This window comes from Eurypyga helias, unplaced genomic scaffold, assembly GCF_000690775.1.
Source record: "Eurypyga helias isolate BGI_N326 unplaced genomic scaffold, ASM69077v1 scaffold31322, whole genome shotgun sequence".
Taxonomy (NCBI): domain Eukaryota; kingdom Metazoa; phylum Chordata; class Aves; order Eurypygiformes; family Eurypygidae; genus Eurypyga; species Eurypyga helias.
The window spans coordinates 1-22,389 of NW_010234703.1; the positions used below are offsets into that span (position 1 = coordinate 1).

The 22,389-nt window shown below is 35.5% G+C and overlaps 1 protein-coding gene across 1 annotated transcript in view; it reads right to left on the reverse strand.

Annotated features, from left to right (window-relative positions):
- Positions 1–251: 251 nt before the first annotated feature.
- The window catches only part of XRN1 (5'-3' exoribonuclease 1), a gene marked incomplete at its 3' end in the record, with an annotated part of 24,397 nt that continues 2,259 nt past the window's right edge, over positions 252–22,389 (reverse strand). The window contains exons 3-31 of the mRNA XM_010146529.1: positions 22,197–22,306; positions 21,997–22,107; positions 21,675–21,757; positions 19,781–19,868; positions 19,483–19,651; positions 19,208–19,275; positions 18,074–18,208; positions 16,691–16,757; positions 16,013–16,118; positions 15,587–15,676; positions 15,276–15,432; positions 14,804–14,923; positions 13,670–13,839; positions 12,727–12,847; positions 12,519–12,617; positions 10,892–10,995; positions 10,335–10,466; positions 9,447–9,609; positions 8,888–9,001; positions 8,118–8,216; positions 7,831–7,946; positions 6,831–6,977; positions 6,372–6,461; positions 5,148–5,283; positions 4,374–4,430; positions 3,546–3,678; positions 2,388–2,457; positions 1,014–1,239; positions 252–353 (exon numbers count right to left, since the gene is read on the reverse strand). Of these exons, the coding sequence (XP_010144831.1) occupies positions 252–353; positions 1,014–1,239; positions 2,388–2,457; positions 3,546–3,678; positions 4,374–4,430; positions 5,148–5,283; positions 6,372–6,461; positions 6,831–6,977; positions 7,831–7,946; positions 8,118–8,216; positions 8,888–9,001; positions 9,447–9,609; positions 10,335–10,466; positions 10,892–10,995; positions 12,519–12,617; positions 12,727–12,847; positions 13,670–13,839; positions 14,804–14,923; positions 15,276–15,432; positions 15,587–15,676; positions 16,013–16,118; positions 16,691–16,757; positions 18,074–18,208; positions 19,208–19,275; positions 19,483–19,651; positions 19,781–19,868; positions 21,675–21,757; positions 21,997–22,107; positions 22,197–22,306 (3,383 nt within the window). The remainder of the gene's footprint in view (positions 354–1,013; positions 1,240–2,387; positions 2,458–3,545; positions 3,679–4,373; positions 4,431–5,147; positions 5,284–6,371; positions 6,462–6,830; positions 6,978–7,830; positions 7,947–8,117; positions 8,217–8,887; positions 9,002–9,446; positions 9,610–10,334; positions 10,467–10,891; positions 10,996–12,518; positions 12,618–12,726; positions 12,848–13,669; positions 13,840–14,803; positions 14,924–15,275; positions 15,433–15,586; positions 15,677–16,012; positions 16,119–16,690; positions 16,758–18,073; positions 18,209–19,207; positions 19,276–19,482; positions 19,652–19,780; positions 19,869–21,674; positions 21,758–21,996; positions 22,108–22,196; positions 22,307–22,389) is intronic.

The window sequence follows — 22,389 nt, forward strand, 5'->3', positions numbered from 1 at the left end:
GTATTAAAAAAATACCTATCTATAAACCCCAACACTTTTGAAAATCTAGAATATAAACAAGGATAACATAGGGTGTTACCCTCATTCAAGAACCAGGAGAAGTTCTGCTCCAGTCTGTCTCTGGACCAAAACATCTGACATACCAAACCAAAGCTATCTGTTAATCATGAGAAAAGGACACCCACTCTAAATAGGAAGCCAAAATAAATTGAGACATTTGGCTACAAAACTAAATGAATCAGAACACTCACCTTATTTTTCTGATTGCCACTCAGAAATGATCCTTTCTGAGGCGAGTTTGAGTTGCCCTGATTTTCAGCCCTGAGATTGTAACGCTGTCTTCCATTCAGTTGCTAAATCATTAGGAGAAAAAAAAAACCCAGAAGTATTTCATCATCTTAAATTTACCTTTGGAAAGTAGTTTTTCTTGTATAGACTTAAAAAACATAAGACAATTCTTCTCAAACATGCCTACAACAACATGAAATTACCTTTTAAACTGATTTTCTATTAAAAAGTCACTTATTAAGAAATAAAGTTAAATTAAACCAATGAGAACACCAATTCACATGTAATTTCTTCTCCTCTACTGTATTTTCAAGCAAGGTAAAGCATAACCAAGAAGCAAAACTGACAAAAGAAATCTCCTTCTGAACACGGACAAGCCTGGCCTACAGGAAGCATTACCTGGAGCAGAGCTTTAAGGAAATCCTTGCATATCTGTGCAAAGAAACTCTTTCTTGACACCAAATGTGGTATATCACTGCTCCAAACTAAATGTTCCTGCCTTGGAAAGACAACTGGAGCTACTCAATGCAAAATAGCTGTCAGTTAAGAAACTTTTGGTCCCTTGCATTCCTGGATTACCTCATTTCTCCAAGATAAGGGTTATTGCAATTCTAATACACTGACATAAAAATTAAATTTGGTTTGTACCAATAACGATCACAACCACAGTCATAATTCAGCTTCTACGGAAAAGCATTTTCGTACAAACAAAAGAAAAGTCTTACTTGAGTAGGAACAAAAAGAGAGCGAGGAGAATGGTTGAGGCCTCCCAGATGCACTTTTTGTGAGCACACAGATGAGAGATCAGATGCATATGAACTGTAGTTATTCACAGCTGGCTGAGGTTTAACTATGGCCGTCAGTTTTTGATTTCCCATTTCTGACCGACTACCATGAGACAGGTTAATTAAGGCACTTGATGGCAGACGATAACCTCTGGCAGGCGAGCACCTTCGGAAAAGCAAATTCCATAGCTTTTTCATGTAGTCCAACTGTTGACATTTCAATATATCTGATTTAACAACACTGCTGCTTCTATGCTAGAAGATAATGATTCAAGTTTGAGCAGCAGAAAACGGTCTCAAATATTGAAATCTAGTATCATTACACACAGCGTTAATCCCTTTGTGCTCCCTTTTGGCCTCTGGCTGTCAAAACCAGAAAACAACAGTAATTAGTACCACTATCAGTTTATAGTGCACCTTTCATTGCTGATGTCAGATTTTAAAGATGAGTTAACTGTTAGCGTGTAACTCCATGGTAAATATTTCTGAGGCAAATTATGAACCAGGAAACAATATTATTTTCTTTTTCTGAGATGAAAAGTAAAGTCAGTAGCAGAATCATAAACTGAATTTAAGCAGCATTTCATCAGTTTCGTATCTTCTTTATCATTATGAATACTGAAGATTACCTGTGTTACAGGACACGCTCTTGCAAGGTATACGATTGTGTTATGCTGGCTGAATGAAGGGAATTCTCCCCTTATTTCAGTCACAAAAAACTTAATTTATCGAAGAACCACAATAAAATAAAGCCTGCTGGTAAATTACTCCCCTGAGAAGTTTGCCTGCTTACTAAAGTACTGAAAAGTTATCACACTTTTTAAAACAAAAGCATTAACCATGCCTCCACCTCCTGAAGAACAGGTTAGGTTTTTAAACATGGTTAGAATTTAGTGACTAAGAATCAATTCCTAATAGTTCCGAGTCCCTCCTTCAGAGGAACAGATGATTACTGACTATTTTTAATCTCCATGTTAAAAACATACTGATAACAACCTGTTTTCTACATATTTGTTTTAGAAAGACACTGGATCTAGTACTTGATTCTGCTGGTTCATATTTGGTTTTTACAAATCAGAAGTTTCTAAATACACAAAAAAAGCCTAAAGAACATTTCCAAAACATAATATGCTTCATAAAAATTATCCCTACTCAGAGGGAAAAAAATAAACAAAAGGAATAAAAATTGACCAACACTGCTGAGAAACAAAGTTTTAAAAAGAGGCGTTAAAAATATTCCACCAAGCCCAAGGCAACAGTTTCAAGCCATCGATACCAATAGCATGAAATGACCATGAAATTCCCTGCACATACCTTATAGTTAGGCCTCCAAGGAATTCTTCATCAAACAAAACTTCGAAGAGCACATCTGTTTCTCTACTGGCTATAGAAAATGAAGTAAAGTGTCATCCTATATACATAGCAGCAGCTCTTTTAATCTAAATTATGTAAATATCTATATTAAATATGCCATAAATAATGAAAAGTCCCAAAACCAATTAGCAACAAAAAAAAATTTCATGTCTTAAATGAATAAATTCAATAATAGCAAGTTGGAAATTCTTCTCTCAGGCATAGATGGCTGCCCTTTTAGGTATTTTTAACAGAAATGTGCCAGGCATAACAACTGCACTAACAGAACTGTAACTCACTGCAGTATGTCACAGTTGTCCGAAACTGCCAGAAAAGAGATGCCAGCCATCTTTACATTCAGGCAGTCAGAAACCAACAGCGTTAACATTACCTTCTCGCATAGTGATAAACCACCACTCCTTTAAAATTACACTAGTATATAATCATTACAGAGAAAAGAACACTTCTTTTAACAAGTTGCACTCAAGTCTGGTCTATTCAAGATTCTGCTGGATGCAAACTGAATGAGAAAGCAACTACTCAAATGTCAGGTAACAAAACAATTTTGATCACTAGATCTCAAACTGCTACACTTGACGTGATTCGGCAAACCTTTTGTTGACCTGAAATAATCTTGTCAACGAAGGTGTAAATCCATGCCATTTAACAGAAACGGAGTATCACAGAGTAAAACAAATTACAAATAAAACACTTCGAGACAAATCATATTTGATAAAAGATTCTATGTTCAGTGTAAGTATTAAGGCTAATACGTTTTTTTGTCTCTACTTTTCTTAACTCTGCCCATATAATTTCATTTTGTGCCTTTTTTTGCAGCCTGTGTTCTCCGATTTCTTCATATTAAGGAGGAACAAACGTTAAGTAATTGCTTACTCAAAGTACAGCTGTGTAACACATGAAATCAAAACAGAATACCTGGAAGTTTAATACAAAACAGTAAATATATAGCTAGCAGCTTCAAGTTGCATATGCTTCTTAGGTGAGAAATTTCTGTGCATTCACAACCATTATACTAAACACTTCTCTGACACCTGCTTTCACATCACTAGCTGAGCTGTTATATTAACTATAATGCTACCATTATTAAGAAAACATTACCTCCTTTAATTCCTATAATGGTACCTCGAAGACCAACTGGAACAGAAAAGTTCTCTCTGACGTTGACAACGCGGTCAAACATCCTATACTCTGCATCTCTATCTGGAACAACCCCGTTCTGTTGTTCTAATGGCTGGCAGTAACCAAAAGACTGTGTTAATCTTTGCCAAAAAACACAGGGATTACAATCAAGATGCATTTATAACAGTATCTGAAACACACCGTAAAGTAAGCTTTCTGAAAGAAGTATTCAAGAAAATAGAAACTTCCCTCCCCAGATACCAAGCAACTTTCATTTTTGTTCTTGCAACCTTCACTCACTGCTTCTGCCAGAGAAACAGCAGTGCTGTACATCATCCAAGACAGATCAATTCAGATAAAATAAAGCCATCAAGTGTAACCTGCCTGTATCAGCAACACAGGTAACTCTGAACTACCAGGCAAGATGAACAGGTCATATGTCAAGAACTGATCAAAAAGCAAAATAGGGAAATAGAGACAAAGGGAAAGTATGTTTTATTTTGCCTTCATTACACAATCAACAAGAACTGTAGTATGAAGGACAGAAGGGAAAAAAGAACTGAAAGTCAGTATGACACATGACAGAGTTTGTAGTTAGTAGAAATGCTCTCCCTGTAGAGACAGACTACCATTCTCAAACTGATTTTCTAAAGGGAATCGTACAACTTTTTCTTCCATCAATACTGTCCTAGAATTCCACACTGAAAGCTGGTAAGCATAGGTAAAGTAAGTATGATCTGCACAGCTTAACTTGTAAAAAAAAAAAAAAACCCCACCAAAAAACGCAACCCTTTTCACATCACTTACTCTGTACAGCAAATGGGGTTTCACAGTTACTCGCACCTTCTTGTTACTCTTTCTCTGCTAAAGGAAAGGAACAGAAAGCCATTACAAACTAGTGTAGGAACCAACACTGGATTTCAGGTACAACAAAACACCTGAGAAGATAAGGTAGAATTCTTTAGTTTCCTTTAGATAAAGGCATACAGCTTTCATAAAGCCTTTAGGATGACTTAATCCAGTTTTTAAAACGTGACTGATTTCTTACCAAAGCTTTTGAATTGTTTGGCTAATTCCAGAATTCACACCAATTTCATGATCATGTCCTCGCAAGTAATTTCAAAGAAACCAGCCCATTATTTCATTTGGCTTTGCCTTTACTTTTTGCTTTTGCAATTTCCTTGGCCCCTTTTTTGATCTGTGGCCTTCAGGAAACAACTAATTTTCCTCAAACCAAAAAGAAACTGCAAGGGAAGAACAGCTGGGATTTCACTTAGAAACAGCACTTCAGAATACATACTGACAACCTGTTCCTTCCTGAAATCACAAGAGAGAGCTCAGAGTATGGCCTAATGCTGCTGAACAGCCTCAAAAAAAGTAAGTCAATTAAGAAGATTAATAATGAGCTCTTCTGAATTTCTGGGAGAATTCACATTACAAATTCAGATCTTACATTACATTCTTGCCAATCTGAAGAAAAAGAATAATCTTCAACTGTCTTATTCTAACTCAAGAACTTGAAAAATAACAAACAGCTGCTTTTTTGTGCACCCCCACTCACAATGATGTCAACCTGCATACCTTGCATTTCTCTATTTCTTCTTCAATTTTCTCAACAATGGCTGCATCCAAAATTTGCAAGTCACAAGATGAGCGAGACAAAGAAGACACAGGATGTGCCTTTAACCAGGCAACAATTTCCTGAACTTTCTCAGCTCTGAATAAAAAAGGACATGAATTAAAACTTAACTGCATAAATGAAGCATTTTACCACGTTCCCTGTTTCAATCAGTCAGGTATTACAATATGGGCACAATGCTTGCACATGTTCATCAAATAACAGAATTCAGGAGTTCTGTATGAGTTTAAAATAGGGGTTAAAAAATGTAACTGAATCATGCAATACTGTTTCCAAACCGTAACCTGAAGTTTTGTCTCAGTCAAAAAAAAAAAAAAAGAAAAAATTAAATTCTTGAAGAGTATTCGGAGAATTATGTTTGCATCCGCCCAACTAACCATGTCCGGCTGTGATTAAAGGTTCTGTGACCAGCTGCTTCTCATACCACATTAAGAAAGAACTTCAGGGCATGGCTGTCTGCTAAAATGAACACAAAGCCAAGATGCTTACAGACGAGTCCCACAGTGCCTGGTAGGAGTCCTGCAGAGCGCAGCATCATGCAGGCTTACCAACTCAAGCCTGTGAATAGGGCTTATTAGCTAACAATAAAAGTTTTTTTAATGTTACTATTCTGTATCTGGAACCAAGGTTGTTCCTTGTTCCCCATTAAACTGATGGAATGTATACTAGAAAGTGCAAACTATTTTAAATTCTGTACATTTTATTTTTCAAATTTAAAGTGATCTTAAACAATAAAATTAATTATAGCTTATTTTCAACAACAACAACAAGGTATTTTGGTGACTTTGTGACTACTCCTAATTATGTTTACTGAAGGTTACTCTAAAAGTGAGAATTATGAAATAGCCACCAGAAATGAGATTTCTCATTTACTGGACTTGAGATAGGAGTCTGACAGAGACTTGGACTCCACGACTGGAACATATAATGTTCTCACAACTGAACGATCATGCTGCTCAAGGACCAGCAAGGCTTCAGTTACATAGCAGCCACTATATGATCATCACCAATTTCACAACGTTGTCAGCCTTTATTCTACTTACTCTAGGAAAGAAAATTAACCCTTCCCCCCAGCAAACCACACCAAAAAAACCCAACCCAAACCAAAACCAACCAAAAAACCCCACCACAAACCCCAAGAAGAAAAAAGGAGAACGATGGCTTACCCATTCTCATCCTCCCCAGGCCAAATGTCATCTTCATAGAAGATATCTTCCTGACTGTTCTTGGCTATGTAACTAAATAGTTCAGGGACCCTAAAAAAATGAATAAATGGAAGAAAAATTTAGTTTCACATCAGGACAGACCACAAAAAAGCCTCATCAAAATAAACTTTGACAGGCCTCAAAGTTTCTGTAACCCATACGGATTATTTTTTAACTTAATTTAGTGTCATAGTGTTCATTTGTCAAGAGTAAGCTGCTGACAAAATTACTCTATCCCAAAACATGCTTCACCTTGGAAGGAGAGACTGTTGGAAACAAAATATTGGAATAAAAGAAATTCCATCAAGCAATCTACACAGGCAAACTCATCGGTTTTTAGAAGATCTGTGTCCAGAAGGCAAAATTCAAAGACTGATACGAAGGTGGATAATTTGGATGAAGTTCATATCCAATATTTACCTTTCTAAATACTCAGCAAGTAGTTGTTCTACTGCAGAAGAATACATCCATTCATTTCCAACTTTCTTAGTATAGCCAGGAACTTCTTCATTTTTCTTATTGAACTTCAGGTTTAGCCCCACATTTGCTTTGTGATCTCCGTGAGGACTGGAGATAAAAAAGTTTATTAATTTACAGTAATATATATGTGTATATATATACATCAAAGCCACATATAAACGTACATTCCTCAGCCTGAAACCACAGAAAAATTAAATATATTGTACTGTTTACTTGTTAGCACTGCAACAGCTATAAACGTTACAGGACATCAGCTGTGCTATGGTAGCTCTCCACATGCATGCCCGGACCTTATTGCAAAGGAGGGTAGAGAATATTTTACCCTTCTTCCTTAACTGAGATTTAATCAACCACAGTCTACCTGGCACTTGCCTCGATGTAAGATGTCCCTGAACAACCAGCGGGGAACAAACATACACATTAAATCACAGGAAGATGCTCATGCATCAAACACTTCCTTACTGAACTGTCCTAGGAAACCCCGATTCTGACACCGAGAACTAGAGGGATTGCCTCCCTTAGATATTTTAAGCAGTTTTAGTTCTTCAAAAAAAGTTCAACATACTATTATTATCCCTTTATACTAGCAGTAATGGTAAGTATAATGAAATTAGATCACAATTCCACTTTTTATTCTCAGTGTGGCAGCCAGTTCGAACTTCTCCTTCAATTACACTAACAGCTAACCAGGAAAGTCAATTTACATCTGCCTACAATACTAAAGCCAACAGAACAACTCTCCAGTAAACAAAAACTAAAAATAATTTGGTAGGAGAGAAAAACACTGCATATGAATTTAGCTTACAGCAAACATATTTTGAACAAAGCTTCACGTCACAAACCAGCTATACACATGATAAGAACAGCACTTAAATAGGCAGAAATTCTGTATTTGAATTTAGAAGCTTCTCTTTCTTTAAAATACACAAAGAGAACTTACTTTTTCTTTGATCCTCTTCCAATAAAGATACTCCCTGTAAATCTGGAGACAAGATATCCACTTACTCCAAGACGGCTGGCCAAAATATATGCAGGATTGTATTTCACAGAATATTTCTTTAAAGCAAACAAACAAAAAATATTGGCAATTCCCAAAGGATAAGAGTTTTTATACAAAAGTCAAATGAATATGAAAGCATCCGTATTTTACATTTACCACTGCAAAATATGTTTGAGCTTTAATTTTAAAAAGGTTTAAGCTTCTACTAGAAAACCAAAATCACTTACATGCTGGTTCTGTATTAAAGGATCAAGATGAGGTTCACATGGAATATTGAAAACTACACGAATTCTACCTTCTGTGATCACATCACATGAATCTTGAACCTTGGAGAGAAATACAACACATGAAAAATGTTATTTAAAAACAGCAGTCTTTGGATACATGACCTTGTAGCCAATTTTGCTGCAGTAGGCCCAGAGATGCTTTGGGATTCATCGTCTTGCCATGACCTGTACACTGCCTACTCATATAAGCTATCAAACAACACTAAATCAAAGGAACCCATGACTGAAAATAGTCCAAAATGGCAACTCTAAGTCTTGCAAATTATCCCAAATTAAAAAAAAAAAAAAATTGGATACATGACCTTGTAGCCAATTTTGCTGCAGTAGGCCCAGAGATGCTTTGGGATTCATCGTCTTGCCATGACCTGTACACTGCCTACTCATATAAGCTATCAAACAACACTAAATCAAAGGAACCCATGACTGAAAATAGTCCAAAATGGCAACTCTAAGTCTTGCAAATTATCCCAAATTAAAAAAAAAAAAAAAAAAAAAAAATCAAGCTATGCTACATTTTCCCGGTTATGCCAACAATAGTGCTAGGGAAAGCAAAAAGAACTCCTCCTCCTCTGACTAAAATATCAGGGAACCTCTGATTTAAAATTTTAGCTAGCAAATGACCACTAGTGCCATAAAACAGCTTAGATTATTTTAGGCCTGCAAATAAAGAAATCTAGGTGACAAAAAAATATTAAATTATTGGAACTAACTTCTCCCATGCAGCCATAGTAAGGAGATCCCAGCATAAAGGCTGTGCTTCCAGGAGGAAACAAGTCATCCAAAGTTTTGATGTTTGAAAAACAAGAGTCAAAGGCTTTGATATCCTACATGAAAAAGACAAAATTGATCATGTTAAGCATCATTCAAGTCCAACAGAATAATTTCAAAGTTCATATAGAGAGATGCTTATTCTAAAATAGTATCTAAGTTTGCAATAATTCACTGAAAGCAAAGAAGTTAATATGGTATTACAAATGCTGTTTCACAAGGAACTTTGTTACCTCACAGAGTACCACTACTGTACTTGATTCAAAATATCATCAGCAAAAAGATGACAAAAGCCATTAGTTCAGTAACGTCTTTAAACTGTGCAACAGAGTCCCAACTTTTGTGACTCTGGGCCTAAACACATCACATTTTTTAATAAAATAAGTTATATTAATTTTAAATGCTTATTTGTAGTCATTCTTCTGTTTTAAAGGAGCATACACTCTCCTCGCCCCAGTGGAGTAAGGAGCTAGGTGCAAGATACTGAACTTGTATATTTACCTTGACAACAGTTTGGTAAACAAAAGGAAGAACTTGTTTTGACCACTGCTTCTCCAAATAAACTTCTCCGTTTTGGTTTAATTGATACCTATTCCCAGTGAGTAACTGAGCATATACAACTACTGATGTTTCATGAAGAATTATTCCTTTTCTTCTCTGGTAGCTGAATACAGAACAGAACATTGTAGATGGATTACAATAAACAGAACCGAACCAAGAGGGTGGAATTAAATTCTTGGGGAGAGGAGAGGGAGGAGATAATAATACTCAACAAAAGGATTGCTTCCTGTTTTATAAAAAAATACCCAAAATAAATGGCTTAAACAATTCCTTCTGCATTGTTGCACAGCCATGCCTACATAGCTAAGTGTGTTAATTTAACACTCCTTAACAGTGGAGGTAGGGGTAATTAAGGCAGTTAACTGAAGTGACACAATGAAGTGGCAAGCTCCTGTAACTCAGTTGTGTTCCTCTGGGCACCCACAGGCTGGAAGAGCAAGAGCCGTATTCAGATTTAACAATGCTAAGCCACTGAGCTTGGAACTTGACCCTGCATGACCCATTCTATCTGCTTCCTACAACTGAAGATTAGTAAGACCGGAACAAAAAACTGAGTGGGGGAGTAAATACCGAAACTCATTAATTTGAAAATTCTTTTGTAACAGCATCTAACTTCAAATACCTAGGGACTAACTCCATATATTCTGAAATTTTAACATAAGCACTTTTATTTTGCCTTTTTTAAATTCTAGCCGGCTCATTAACCTTTATAACCAAGCATGCAGCAGCTCTTCTCGGCTACTCAGGTCTGTAATAAAGCAAGAAAACATAGCTAAGAGATTAAATGCACAGTTGGACTAAACCCAGCACATTTTACTAGTTACTTACTGCTCTGAAATGCCTTGAACTTCCTTTAACCACATGCTTTGTTCCTTATCTCCAACATATGACACTTTAGCTGGGGGCACCGCATCTCCCATGTAAAGCTTCTGTGTCCCATGTGGTTCTTCCAAGTAAAACCTCGAGAGTATTAGGACAGGTATGAATGTAACCAAATAAGATGAATGTAGGCATAACCAATTGTGAGCAAAACTTAAAATAGTAAGAAATTGCTTTCCAAGACATGGAAAACTTGCAGCATCGTTTTCTCTACCCCTTCCACAAGAGGTCACATACCTTTTATTTCTTCCATAAAATTAAGAATGAGCTCTCCCAAATTCCTACATCTATAGAAAAATACTGAAGGACTAGAATTCTACAGAGCTAACCAAACTTCAGACCAACGTTAAACAAAGGTTCTTCCACTGGTGGGCCTTTGATACCTCTGGACTAACTTGCTGTTAGCAAGTATTACAATAAACCTGAAACTTTTTTACTGCCTGAGGAAATTACTTTGAATAAAACAATAAAGACAACAAACAACTATCTATGAAATGTCTTCTTACTTAGTTTCTCCATCTGACACAGCAACAACTCTGGCTTCTTCAAGGTGTGGCCAGTTAACAAAAACACGCTTTCCAAGTACCAAAGCAGCAACATTTTCTACCATCTGAAAAAAACCCAGAAGTTACTATTACCAATTGTCCAACGTATTACAAAATTTTCGTTAAAATATTTTCAAACTGTTTTTGTAATAAAATCTTTGATTAGGAATGTCCAAAAATAATGAAGTGTGATTCTCCAAAGTGTTGTATTCCAAGTGTGGCTCTTTACATACAGCATGCTAGTTGTAAGATCTGGGTTGATTTACATTTCTGGTATAGGCTTACTGGGTACTTCTTTGTTAAATCACTTAAAACTATTCGTGTCTGTGGGACAGAACAATTGAATTGACAGTTTCAGATTAGTGTAATATTTCATACCTTAAGAGTTTACTTTTGTATCTCATTGAAATAAATAAACAGCACTTATATCCAGAAGTCTCCTAGCATCTGTACTTTTAGACTCACATTATGTTCCATTTTTCCAATGAGTTTCTGCTATTTTTTAATCTATTATTGTGGCTTATTAAATTCTCTTTGCCACATATTGTGAGTATTCACCCTCCTCATCTATCCACTGTAAAATCCCATCTCGTCGTTTCTCCCTCCCTCTAAAGCTGTTTTCTTTTCCTGGATTTTCTTTTGCGACCTGGTATTTTTCAATAAGAACTAGAGCAGGTTTTTAAAGCATTTAAAAAACACATTTTGCTTCTTAATGTCTGCGTATCAACTCTTTCCTCTAATTCTTCTATCAGTCTCATGTAAGTGGAAGGTGTAAGTCTACTTTATTGATGAAAAGGGACTGATTAAGAAAGTGTCTGCATACTACCCAAAAGACAAGGGGCACTGCTTTGGAGACTCTGCTTCCTTGCATTTACATCATTTCCAACTATGAGTCAGGAGTGAGTCCCATCAACTCCTTGTCTGAGAACATCTGATGGCTGCCACAGAGAAATGCCTGAAACTCCACTAAGGAGACTGACATTTAATATTCTGAAGTCAGGACAAAGCTGGATCTTTCAGCAGATTCCCAAAATGCTAGATGGTTCCCTGCACAAATTTAGTGTTTCAATCCTAGAGAACTTTATTTTTTACTATTGACTCCAACTGCCCCCCAAAAAGTTTCAGTGTGAACCAATACTGCTGGTGTTTTCAGTGACCTGATTCAACTGACAGTTTCAACATATATACCAAGAATACTGTGACCCTCAGCATAAAGCCACATTTCACCTTCCTTTCTATTAATCAAATTTTAACAACCTATACATAAAGCTCATTGTGAAATCAAAGCATTAATAGTTAAATAAAGTTTTTTTAGAAACTAAAGATATTATTTAAATTAACTATTCTTTTTTAGGAAATGTTTGGGTTTAAAATAGTTTTAAACCTTTTCAGTACTACTCAAAGTTTTTCTCCTATAATAAACCACTGAGGAGATATAAATAACCAACATTTAAAATCTGACTATTTAACAAATTCAGTCTTTTTATGACAAGGTTTTTTTTTTTGTGGGGGTCTTTGTTTGGTGGGGGATTTTTTGGTAGGTTGTTTTTTGTTTGGAGTTTTTTTTTTTTTTGAGCCGAAAGCTTACCTGTTCTTTTGTGTTCTCATCAGCTATGATTTCTAACATCATGTTCTCTCCATGGCTGCTTTGCTGAAACACCTGCACACCACTTTTTCTAAGATAGAACTGGGTTAAAAAAAAAAAAAAAAAAGAAGGCAGCACATAACTATGTAAGAGTTCAAGTAAATTTTTTCTATTAAACACAATTGAAAATGTCAGAAGAAAAATCTTTTACCTTATGTTTAATGTGCTTTAAAGTAGGAAATCCACAAAAATATAATGCACTCTTGTTGATTTTAGTTATCTTATTGTGGGTTATTTCTACATGCCAAGCATCCAAAGGTATTGTTTTATACCTGAAAAACAAGTTGCACAACATTTGCTCATACAGGCTGACCTTCAGCTCTAGAAAATCTCATCAATCACCGAAAGATTCATTCAGTGACAAATCCTTTGACTTTCCTGTAAAGTGGCAATTAATTTAAGCCACTTGGAACCTATATGAAGAAGAATAAAAACCCATGCTATTGCTGCAAAGAGACTACTCATTGACAAAAAGACAAACCTTCAAGCCAAGGTAGTCCCAATCTCGCTATTTTAATTCATGGTTACTGTCAAATTCTAAGCCAGCAATGGTTCCATGTGGTATTATCCATCTTTACAACTATTAATTCTTTACTGAGTGCAATCCCACAACAGGCATTCTTCCCTCTATTTTGTTTGAGGTTTGATTACTATTAGGATTATGTTTCCATTTAGTCTTCAAACATCAGTCTGCTTTAAATAAAGTTGGCTACTTTCAGCGACAGGAAAGTGAAGACACATGTCAACTCTCTGCACTGGAACCAAATGCTTACTGGTGGTTTTTTTTTAACGAATGGTCTGGAATTAGTGTGCTGATAACTCATCGCTATTATCAGGTATGTGTACCAGTCTCTCATCCTCAGGGTCATATGAAGTTTACTAATTCTCTAGAGTGTTCTTGCCAACTTAGCGTTGGTTCATCTGTTTTACAAAGTAACGTTTGAAAAAAGGGGACAAATACTGTTACCATGCCATCCACAACAAGTAACATCTAATTCAACATTTACAATGGCATATTCAAGCTCTAGTTAAAACTCTAATAAAAATATTCTAATTACTTTTAGTCTATGCTAAAATAGTTATGCCAGCATTACCTTGTATGACATCTTTCTATTGCAGGAAATTTCTCTGGCCACGGTGACATGTACTGGAACTCTGCATCTTTGTCATACCAGTATGTTAAGCATGCACTGTGAGTATTTCTTTGTTTCTCCTCTTCTTTTAGGCACTTATTACAGGATGCCATGGCCTGCAGCAGTCGCTTCTGAAATTTAGAGAAATCAGCATACACGAAACTGGCAACAAAAATTAGCACAGAAACGTCTACATTGGGAAAGTGGATACCAACACTTTCCTGTTTAATGTGTTAATTTGCTAACAGCAGCCTCACCCTTGCTCACTGTCCCAAGCTCTCTGACAAAACCAGGACAACTACAATGGCATGGTTCTGGAGAATAAAGACTACCTTTTTGCAAATATGTTTTGAAAGGCTAGCCCTATTTTGCCTTTTACATATGAAATATAAAGAGATATTAACAAGATTTCTGATGTTAACATAAAATTCTGCAAGATAATTATTGAAAAAGCTTCAAAACCTTAGGATTGTTCAAGTAGCAACTGTTGTCTTTTGTGAGAAGATTAATTCCCGTCAGCAGCAACTATGGAATCAATTGACAGGCACAGAGCTCCAACTGTATATATCTTAACTTCTAATCTGTGCTTTTATTTTCATCCACTCTTGATGTGCTCAAATTTAATCTGACGGAAGATACTACAAAAACGTTTGTAACATTGTTATGTGCAAAAGGAAAATGTTACTATTTGATTCCTCTCTGTTAATGTTTTGCTGTTTGATTTGTACTCAGTCTTGTATGCATTACTGGTGTTCACATGAAGATATTTTCCATAAAAGGACTGAGGGTTTTTTATTCTACAGACATTCTGTATTTTTCTATTAGGTATATAGGAATAGAATTTTTTTCTCAAAAAATCTGAAATTAATTATTTGAATAGCTGATTAAAAACATGAACCAACAACAAAAAGTCCACATCCCTTAAGACTTCTGCCAATCAAAGCTAACTGCTTGTGGTGACTTAATTTAGCCTTACTCTCCAGGCAGCAAACATTCATATTTTTCTGTGGCCTTTTATAAAAAGACCACAGAACATAAAAATATAAAAAGCTTTTTCTGAAGCTTTTATAGGCAGCAGGCATTGAAAGAACTTACTTCATCAATAAACGGGATTAATACTACAGCTTCCCATTCTTGCTGTTTTCCATTTAGGTCAGTTTTAAAATCTGGTGGATAATATTCTATAATAGGAGAGTCTTGACTGATCATCAAATGCTAGGAAAATACAACAGAGGAATTAAACAACATCAGAGACAATTTAGCACTAATTTTAAGAAGAGATAGCGGAAGGCTAGTATTAAAATCAATGGAAGGCTGAACAAGAATTCAGCATTTATCATTTTACTGTCCAAGTCTGAAATTGCTTAGCAAAGATAAAATTTCTATTTATTATTAACTTTACAATGTACTAAGAAGCAAGAAGTAAGAAGTATTTAACCGTACACCTAAAATTTAGAGGTAGAATATAACTAAGAGGACACACAAAAATACCAAGAAAAGAGTTACTTCAAAATAAAGCAGACAAGCAGTAAACGATAAATAAATGCACTTTAATTCTAAATCCCACCTGGTAGCACTTAGGTAGCAGATCTTTGCTAGCTGCTGGAAGTACAGCAAGAAGCTGTTCAAATGGCATGAAAGGTTTTCCCAGTTCAAACTTAATTTTGAGTTCACTGATGTTGCGAATATCTGACAGATAAGGTGCATAATGATAAGGATAATACCTGCAGGGAAAAAGAACGCCTAAGTTTCTTGACTTAATTATAGCACACCAGTATTCAAAGATCAGAAACAAACAGAACTCCAGTAAATGCTCCCAGCATACAAGTCGAAATATGACTTGACCTTTAAACAACTCCTCATTTGAGTTTTTCTTACCAGCTCCATGACTGAACCCCATGGTAATAATAATGCAAAATCCATTGTATTGCCTGGACATAACATTCAGCCTGATCAGCCAAGAAGTCACTGAAAAGAAAAAGGAGAGGTACTTAACAGTTTTTCTCATTTTCACTTGTATATAAAGATTACTTAGCACCTCGTACATAAGAATGAAGATAGAGCACTTTTGGGAATCATGGTAAGACTTTAATACTAATGGATCTTTTCTCTCTGGTCCTCAAATATTTCTTACAAAAAATCTTGACTTGAAGCTCTTCTTGCATTAACCAAAAGCATTACCTCTGCAGTACACTGCCATGTGTTCTCTGCTTTCGACATGGACGACTATTCTACCTTGTATCAGACATATTAGACTTGTATTAGATTTGTCTTTAGTGTGAAAAAGAAAAAGCATACACTTACTCAGAAACTACTTCTACACCCATTTTAGTCATGTAGTAAGTTCTTTTATATTGCCTAAACTCAGTTTCAAACAGATCATCATCTTCTGGTTCGTCTTCCGACACAGCTGAAAAATCAGTCATGAGAAGAAGGAAAAAAAAAAAAAAAAGAAGATTAACATTGATTTCTCTACTACTTTTTTGGTTCCCCCTTCAGGCAGGCATGCCATTTTGTAGCCCAGTTATAAAATAGAGAAGAGAATATAAGAAGTTAAAATTTAATCTTTTTTTTCTTACATCATGTAGCAATACTTACACATTTTTTACATTAAATTTCAAAACATGAGCAAAAGACATTTTCTACAAGTAGAATGAGTTTAAAAATCATAATCAATATTACCAGAAACGCCAAAGGCATACAAAAATTCTCATTTGCACCCACCTGTGTAATACAATATCTAGGCATACAATTATCATCATGGAAACACTGGTCAGATAAGAAGAACTTTGAAAGCGTTAGCCCCACTCCCTTGCACATTAAGCCAGTGATAGACAGTCCCATTTCCCAATAGCTGACTACAGATCGCTTTCATTTGGATTAAGGTCATCTCTGACATGGAATTCTTACAGATGTTCCAAATCTATACACAAATTAACAAGGTTTTTGTTCAATGTATAAGGAAGAATTATTTGCACTTACTTTTAGGGGTCACAACTTCACCTTCATTTTTTTCTAAAGCCGCCAAACATATAGAGTTTTCCTCAGCCTGTTAAATTAATATTTGAGATAAAGTAAAAACGCAGAATTATATGCACATACCTCACTCTCAACCATAATAACTGCAACTCAAAATGCTATAATCAAGATATATAAATATTATTATTCTTTAGGGTAAAACCCACTACATTTCCTTCTCATGTAACAGCCTAGGGAAAATGATTTTATCCATACAGTTCAGATGAAGGATCAGTCTCAAATAAAATCTCACCTACCTTTTTGAAATATCTGAATGTTTCCCAAAATACAACTATTTCCAAAGCTGCACAGTACATATTTCAGCATTTTTACCTACAACAAGCATTCTGCTACAGCACCAGAATGAGATCTAATGACTTGTGGGAAATAAGGATACAAGAAATTGTGTTTTAGAAGGTCAAACAAGCCAAACATTCACTGCATCCTCACTACACAGTGTCTTTTGTGTACAGCACCGAGTAGCTTTCGGTAAGCAGAAGCATTAAGCTGTCCCTCTTCCCTTGTACCTGCGATACACAAGCTCCTGACTGTCACTGCCATTCAGAGGATCAGTCAAGATGGCTAGCTAATACTATACAGCAGCTCCAAACTTCTGTGGCAAATAAGAAAACAACCACAAATAAAGTATAGTTTACTGAAGGAAGAGCTAACATGCTCTTACAAACCACAAACTGCACTAAAGAACAGGGTAATTGTGTACAGTGACAGAGTAAACTTGAAGGAATTTCCTGCTGCTACTCTAAACTCTGCAGAAGGCATAGACTGAAGGACAGACAGTGGAAATGGTGGTGGGGAGTCAAGATACACAGAAAGGTGCCGTTCCTTATTCATTGGTTCTATCGAGAATTGCAAGTTTAATAACCAATCTGAGATAATTCACACCAATTAAATGGCTATTTATCTATTTATTGTCAAATAGTTGGCCAATACCAAGACACACATGAGAAAGACCTATCAGCATATCTGAAACATATAAAACTTCCAGCAGGCTCTGCACTGAAAAGTGAAATTATAAAGCACAGTAAGTTTGACCATAACTCACCTAGAAGTAAGTTCTGTGGCTGTTGAGGAACAGATAAATTGACATAAAGCATGAAGTTACAGGTTTACAAGATTTCAAAAAACGTAAGAACTTGACCTTGACAACAATTTCATCACTCACCACCAGCAACGCATACAGGTAGTTCCTCAAATGTTACATTTACTACCTTTTCTGATCTCAAAAATTCTCAGAATAGAGGTTTATGCCATTTAATTTGCATAAGATCAAATTACTGATTGGCAAAAAGTAACATTATTTCCAAAACTGCACATGTAAACACTAACCTTTTGTTTCTTTTGTTCTTTTTTTCTGGCTTCCTCTGCTGCGATACCAGCTGCCTCGTTGAGGTATTTATTGCCCACTTTGCTTTCAAACCATTTTAGGTCTACAAAGACTTCACTGAAGTGTTCACGGTCAAACTGCGTAGGAAGATTAAAGTCAGTTTAGAAATATTTGAGGGATGACAAATTCATAGTGTTAAATTAACAATGTCTTTTTAGTAGGTGCATTAAATTACATCTAGAGTCACTTATACATAAACATTTTGTCCTAGACCTACAACTAAATTAATGTATTAATATTAAAAAAAATTTTGTGATCGATTTAGAACATGCCCAAGCCATATTTCGTTTTCTTTCCGTACAGCAGCAATGGAAGAGCTGGATAAATTCCACACTTCACTACCACCTTTAGAAGCAGTAGAAATTCATAGGGTCTGGGTAATACAGTCTTGTGCCACACTCCCAATACTTTCATAGTTCTGCCCAAAAATCAGAAGACAGGGCTGATGCAGGGACAGCAGATGAACTTCCTCCTCATCAGCAGAGGGCTGACACCTTTCCATTTCTACATGGCCTATACCTTTCCTCATCTCTGGGATGAGATTACTGCAGTGTAGCTTAAAAGGATTGCCCCCTGTATGCCAGCCAGTTCCCGAAGAATGCTGATGCCTGCCTCTGAGAAACACTTATGATTCATCGCTCTTGATCAGTCACCTTCATAAAAAACTTGCAAAAAAAACTGCTCTCCAAGATCTTCAGACATAGCTTCTTTGCAGAAGAAACTGCAGGGGAAGCAATAAAACATTGTGCCTGCAGCGTGCTTTGTCCAGTACTGCCACTCATTACTGAGTGAGAATTGAGGACCGTGAGTCCAGTGGTGAATCCTCATTTGACTTGCAGTACTAAAAAATGCTGGCTAAAGCATAGATCAAATGATAAATCCTTTTCCCCTTAGGTTAGGTTATGTTATCAGACAACAACTGATTGGATCCCATCAGTTAAATGATAAAATAGTTGACTGAACCACCTGTAAAACACAGTTATTCAACAGTTCTTTAAAACTAAGCATGGTGTATTTTAGAGAGTTATACTGAGGTTATACTCAACAGACTACACTGTAATTTCAAGGTTACTTACATCTGACAACCTTGTGAGATATTTCTCAAAGCGTTTTAAATTCAGATGCCCGTTTTCATTTATGTAACCTATTGGGAAAATAAAATATGTTTTTAAATTAACAATTTAATAATTTTAAAACTTCCATTCAAATGCCCCATAGGTAATGGAATGCAATCTTGCTAGCTGTATAAAGAAAGGGTAATAAATGCTAAACATTCTAACATGGCTAAAATAAATATTAACACAGGACTGTTAATGTTTTTACTTTTCTCAACTAAACTTTGTGTTCTTACCTCCCAGTTCTGGCAAGATAGCCATATATGTTCTGTAAAGTAGCGGCAGTGCATCGTGATTAATGTGTAAATGAGGTAGATGAGGAATAAAATCATTTCCTACAAGGAAACCCATTAAGATCCAATCATCTATTATTCTTTCAATATCATATCCAAAGGAAATCTTCTCCTGGGAAGGGAAGAAAAAGGAAGACAAAAGGAAGAAAAAACCCACAGAAGCATGATTTTTTATTATCATGTTTGCATAAAAAAGCCTCACACATTTCTTCAAATCAAAGCTCCTTTTGATTGAACTTACTTTGACTGGTGAAAATTCATAATCAATATATTCTCTCATCAGTGATAAGTGCAGTAAATGAAACGTGGTTTCCTCTGGTGCACATGCTCTGTAAATTATTCAAAACATTAAGTTAATTATTTATAAACACACTTTCAGCATGAATATTTAATAACTCCAAGGTTACCTAAAACTAAGTAATCTTATTAGGATTATATCCTTGCAGAAGAAATAACGTACAAACATTTCTTTGAATCTATTTTAGGACTCATCTGGTCTGAGTTTATAAAATTTTGAGTCTAATCTTCTGAACAGCAGATGCGGCTTCACTGTATGGAAAACAGCTGGCTTAGACAAAGCAGGGCAGCTTTGTGAGTTCCATGCTGCATTAACTATTTCCTAAGTAACTCTGTACCAAACCCAATATATTTTAACATACTTTAGAACTAGTTTGAGTATATACAGGGTATACAGAACCATGTCTCAACTGGCGGGGTTACAAGAAGCATTTAAAATGACCGTAAATATAAGAAATGAGTATGTTCAACTTGAAAATATGCTATTTATATATAAAACATGCTATGAAACACGTATTATCTAGTGGCTTCAACACTGCACCAAAAAAATAACAAACCTACCCTTTGTTTATGGCATAAATTAGTCAACATACATTGCACCTTTTCCCCTCTTCACTAAAACTACTTACCACCTATGCCAACGTTAGGCCAAAATCAGTTAATACCTACACCAAAAGATTAAGGAACTAAAGACTGATGTATTTTAAATTTGTAAAGGACTATTTCCCCTTGTAGCTACTGTAACTAGCTGGGAGAACCTCCAGCGACAAACCAGCACAAACACCCATGCACACAGTAGATTTTGGCCAAAATCCTCTGAGCAAGATGTGTGCCATACACAGGCTTACATGAGGCTGAACTCTGAGCTGCATAGCACTTAAGCCCTAATTCTGTCACTTTTTAAATCTAAACTTCATACTGGCAAATGCAGGTTGATTCTCTAAGACTATGAAGAGATTTTGCCCCTTATTGTTCATTGCACTGGACTTGAAAATCCTGATAAAACAAATAATTTCTCTCAATCAAGAAATTGCCGACAGATTAATTTAAATGTATTTTTAGTATTTTCAAATTTCCAACCGCAAGTACTCATAGAAGTGACAATACTGACAGAACACAATCCCTGTAATTTCCAGAAGTAAATGCCTGCAATGAGCATAATTATCCGGAAATTACAAGGGGAGCCAAATATGGAACAATGCTTGAGGGGGAAAAAAAAAAAATTAAAAAATGACAGCTTGCCTTTTGATTTCATACAATATTTAATTAATCCATCAAAAGGTCACCACACTTTAATTTTATATTATTTTATTTTTTAAAAAAGGGAAAAATGTCATGTTTCTGTGATTAAACTTAAGGTCTTAAAAACATTACCATGTTACATACCAGCAATACCAACAGAAAGAGTATTAGTGAAAAGTTGACTGCAGAACACTATGAAAACAATCATTATTTTGGGAATTTACCACACTGTCCTTAGCAATAACATCTGTTTATTTGCAAAAATGATGCTTTTATCTAAACATTTATATGATTTATCCCTGTATTATCCAAAATCCTTTTTGTATCAATATAAGTGTATTTCTCTCTGTCTCTCCAATCTTCTCCCTTTATCCACCAAATACATGCTTAAGCTCCTTAAAACAAGGAACGTAGCCACAGTAACATAACTTAACAAGTTAATTTCTCTAGTTTTGTGTATTTTCAACACAAAAATAAACTCAGACTTTATTAATTTAGTACGCAGTCAATAAAAAAAAACCCTGATTTAGTGACCCAGTATCTTATATATGATGAAATTAAAACCAAAAGATAAGAGTAAAGTTAAATCATTTCACCTTTGAGATTTTTTACCACCAAATCTGACTTCTTCTCTTAAGAGCGCAAAGTGTGCCTCATGACTTGTTAATCCCAGCATAATCTATTACAAAGAGATATTAGAAAAGTCTTCATTATTTTTTGGTCTTAAACTGTTACTTTAAGTTTCGAGCAGTATAAAGAAATTCTGCTGTTCTGTTTCATTACAAATTCAAAAGTTTTCAGGAATACTAAATTACTTGCTTGTTTAATAATATTTTAGAACACTATGTGCTTCAGAAGACATCGAAGAGATACATGTTTTATAAATGTCTGTTGTTTGTATTATTGAACCGCACATACCAGGTCAGCATCTAAGCCATAGAGACAGTGTCTTGTGTTTGGATCATGATGGGGCTTTGCCTTTTCTGATCTGATGAACTCCATAATTTTATGCTCACCTTCCCCCGGAGTCTGCACAAAAAAACCCAAAATTCATCAGTAAGTATTTTTCTAGAAAATAAAAAATTATTTAAAATAAAATATTAACAAAATACAGTGACCTCATGGCCTGATAAGTAGACTGTTACTCCTTGCCAGGACTTGTCTGTGGAAATCTTCATATTTACAAAATATTTAAGATGTTCATGCAATCTGGCCATGAATTCAGTTCCTGAAAACAGAAATCTAAGATAAACACACAGCTTTTCACTAGCCATTCAAAACTGTATTTACATATCTAAAGCATTAATAAAA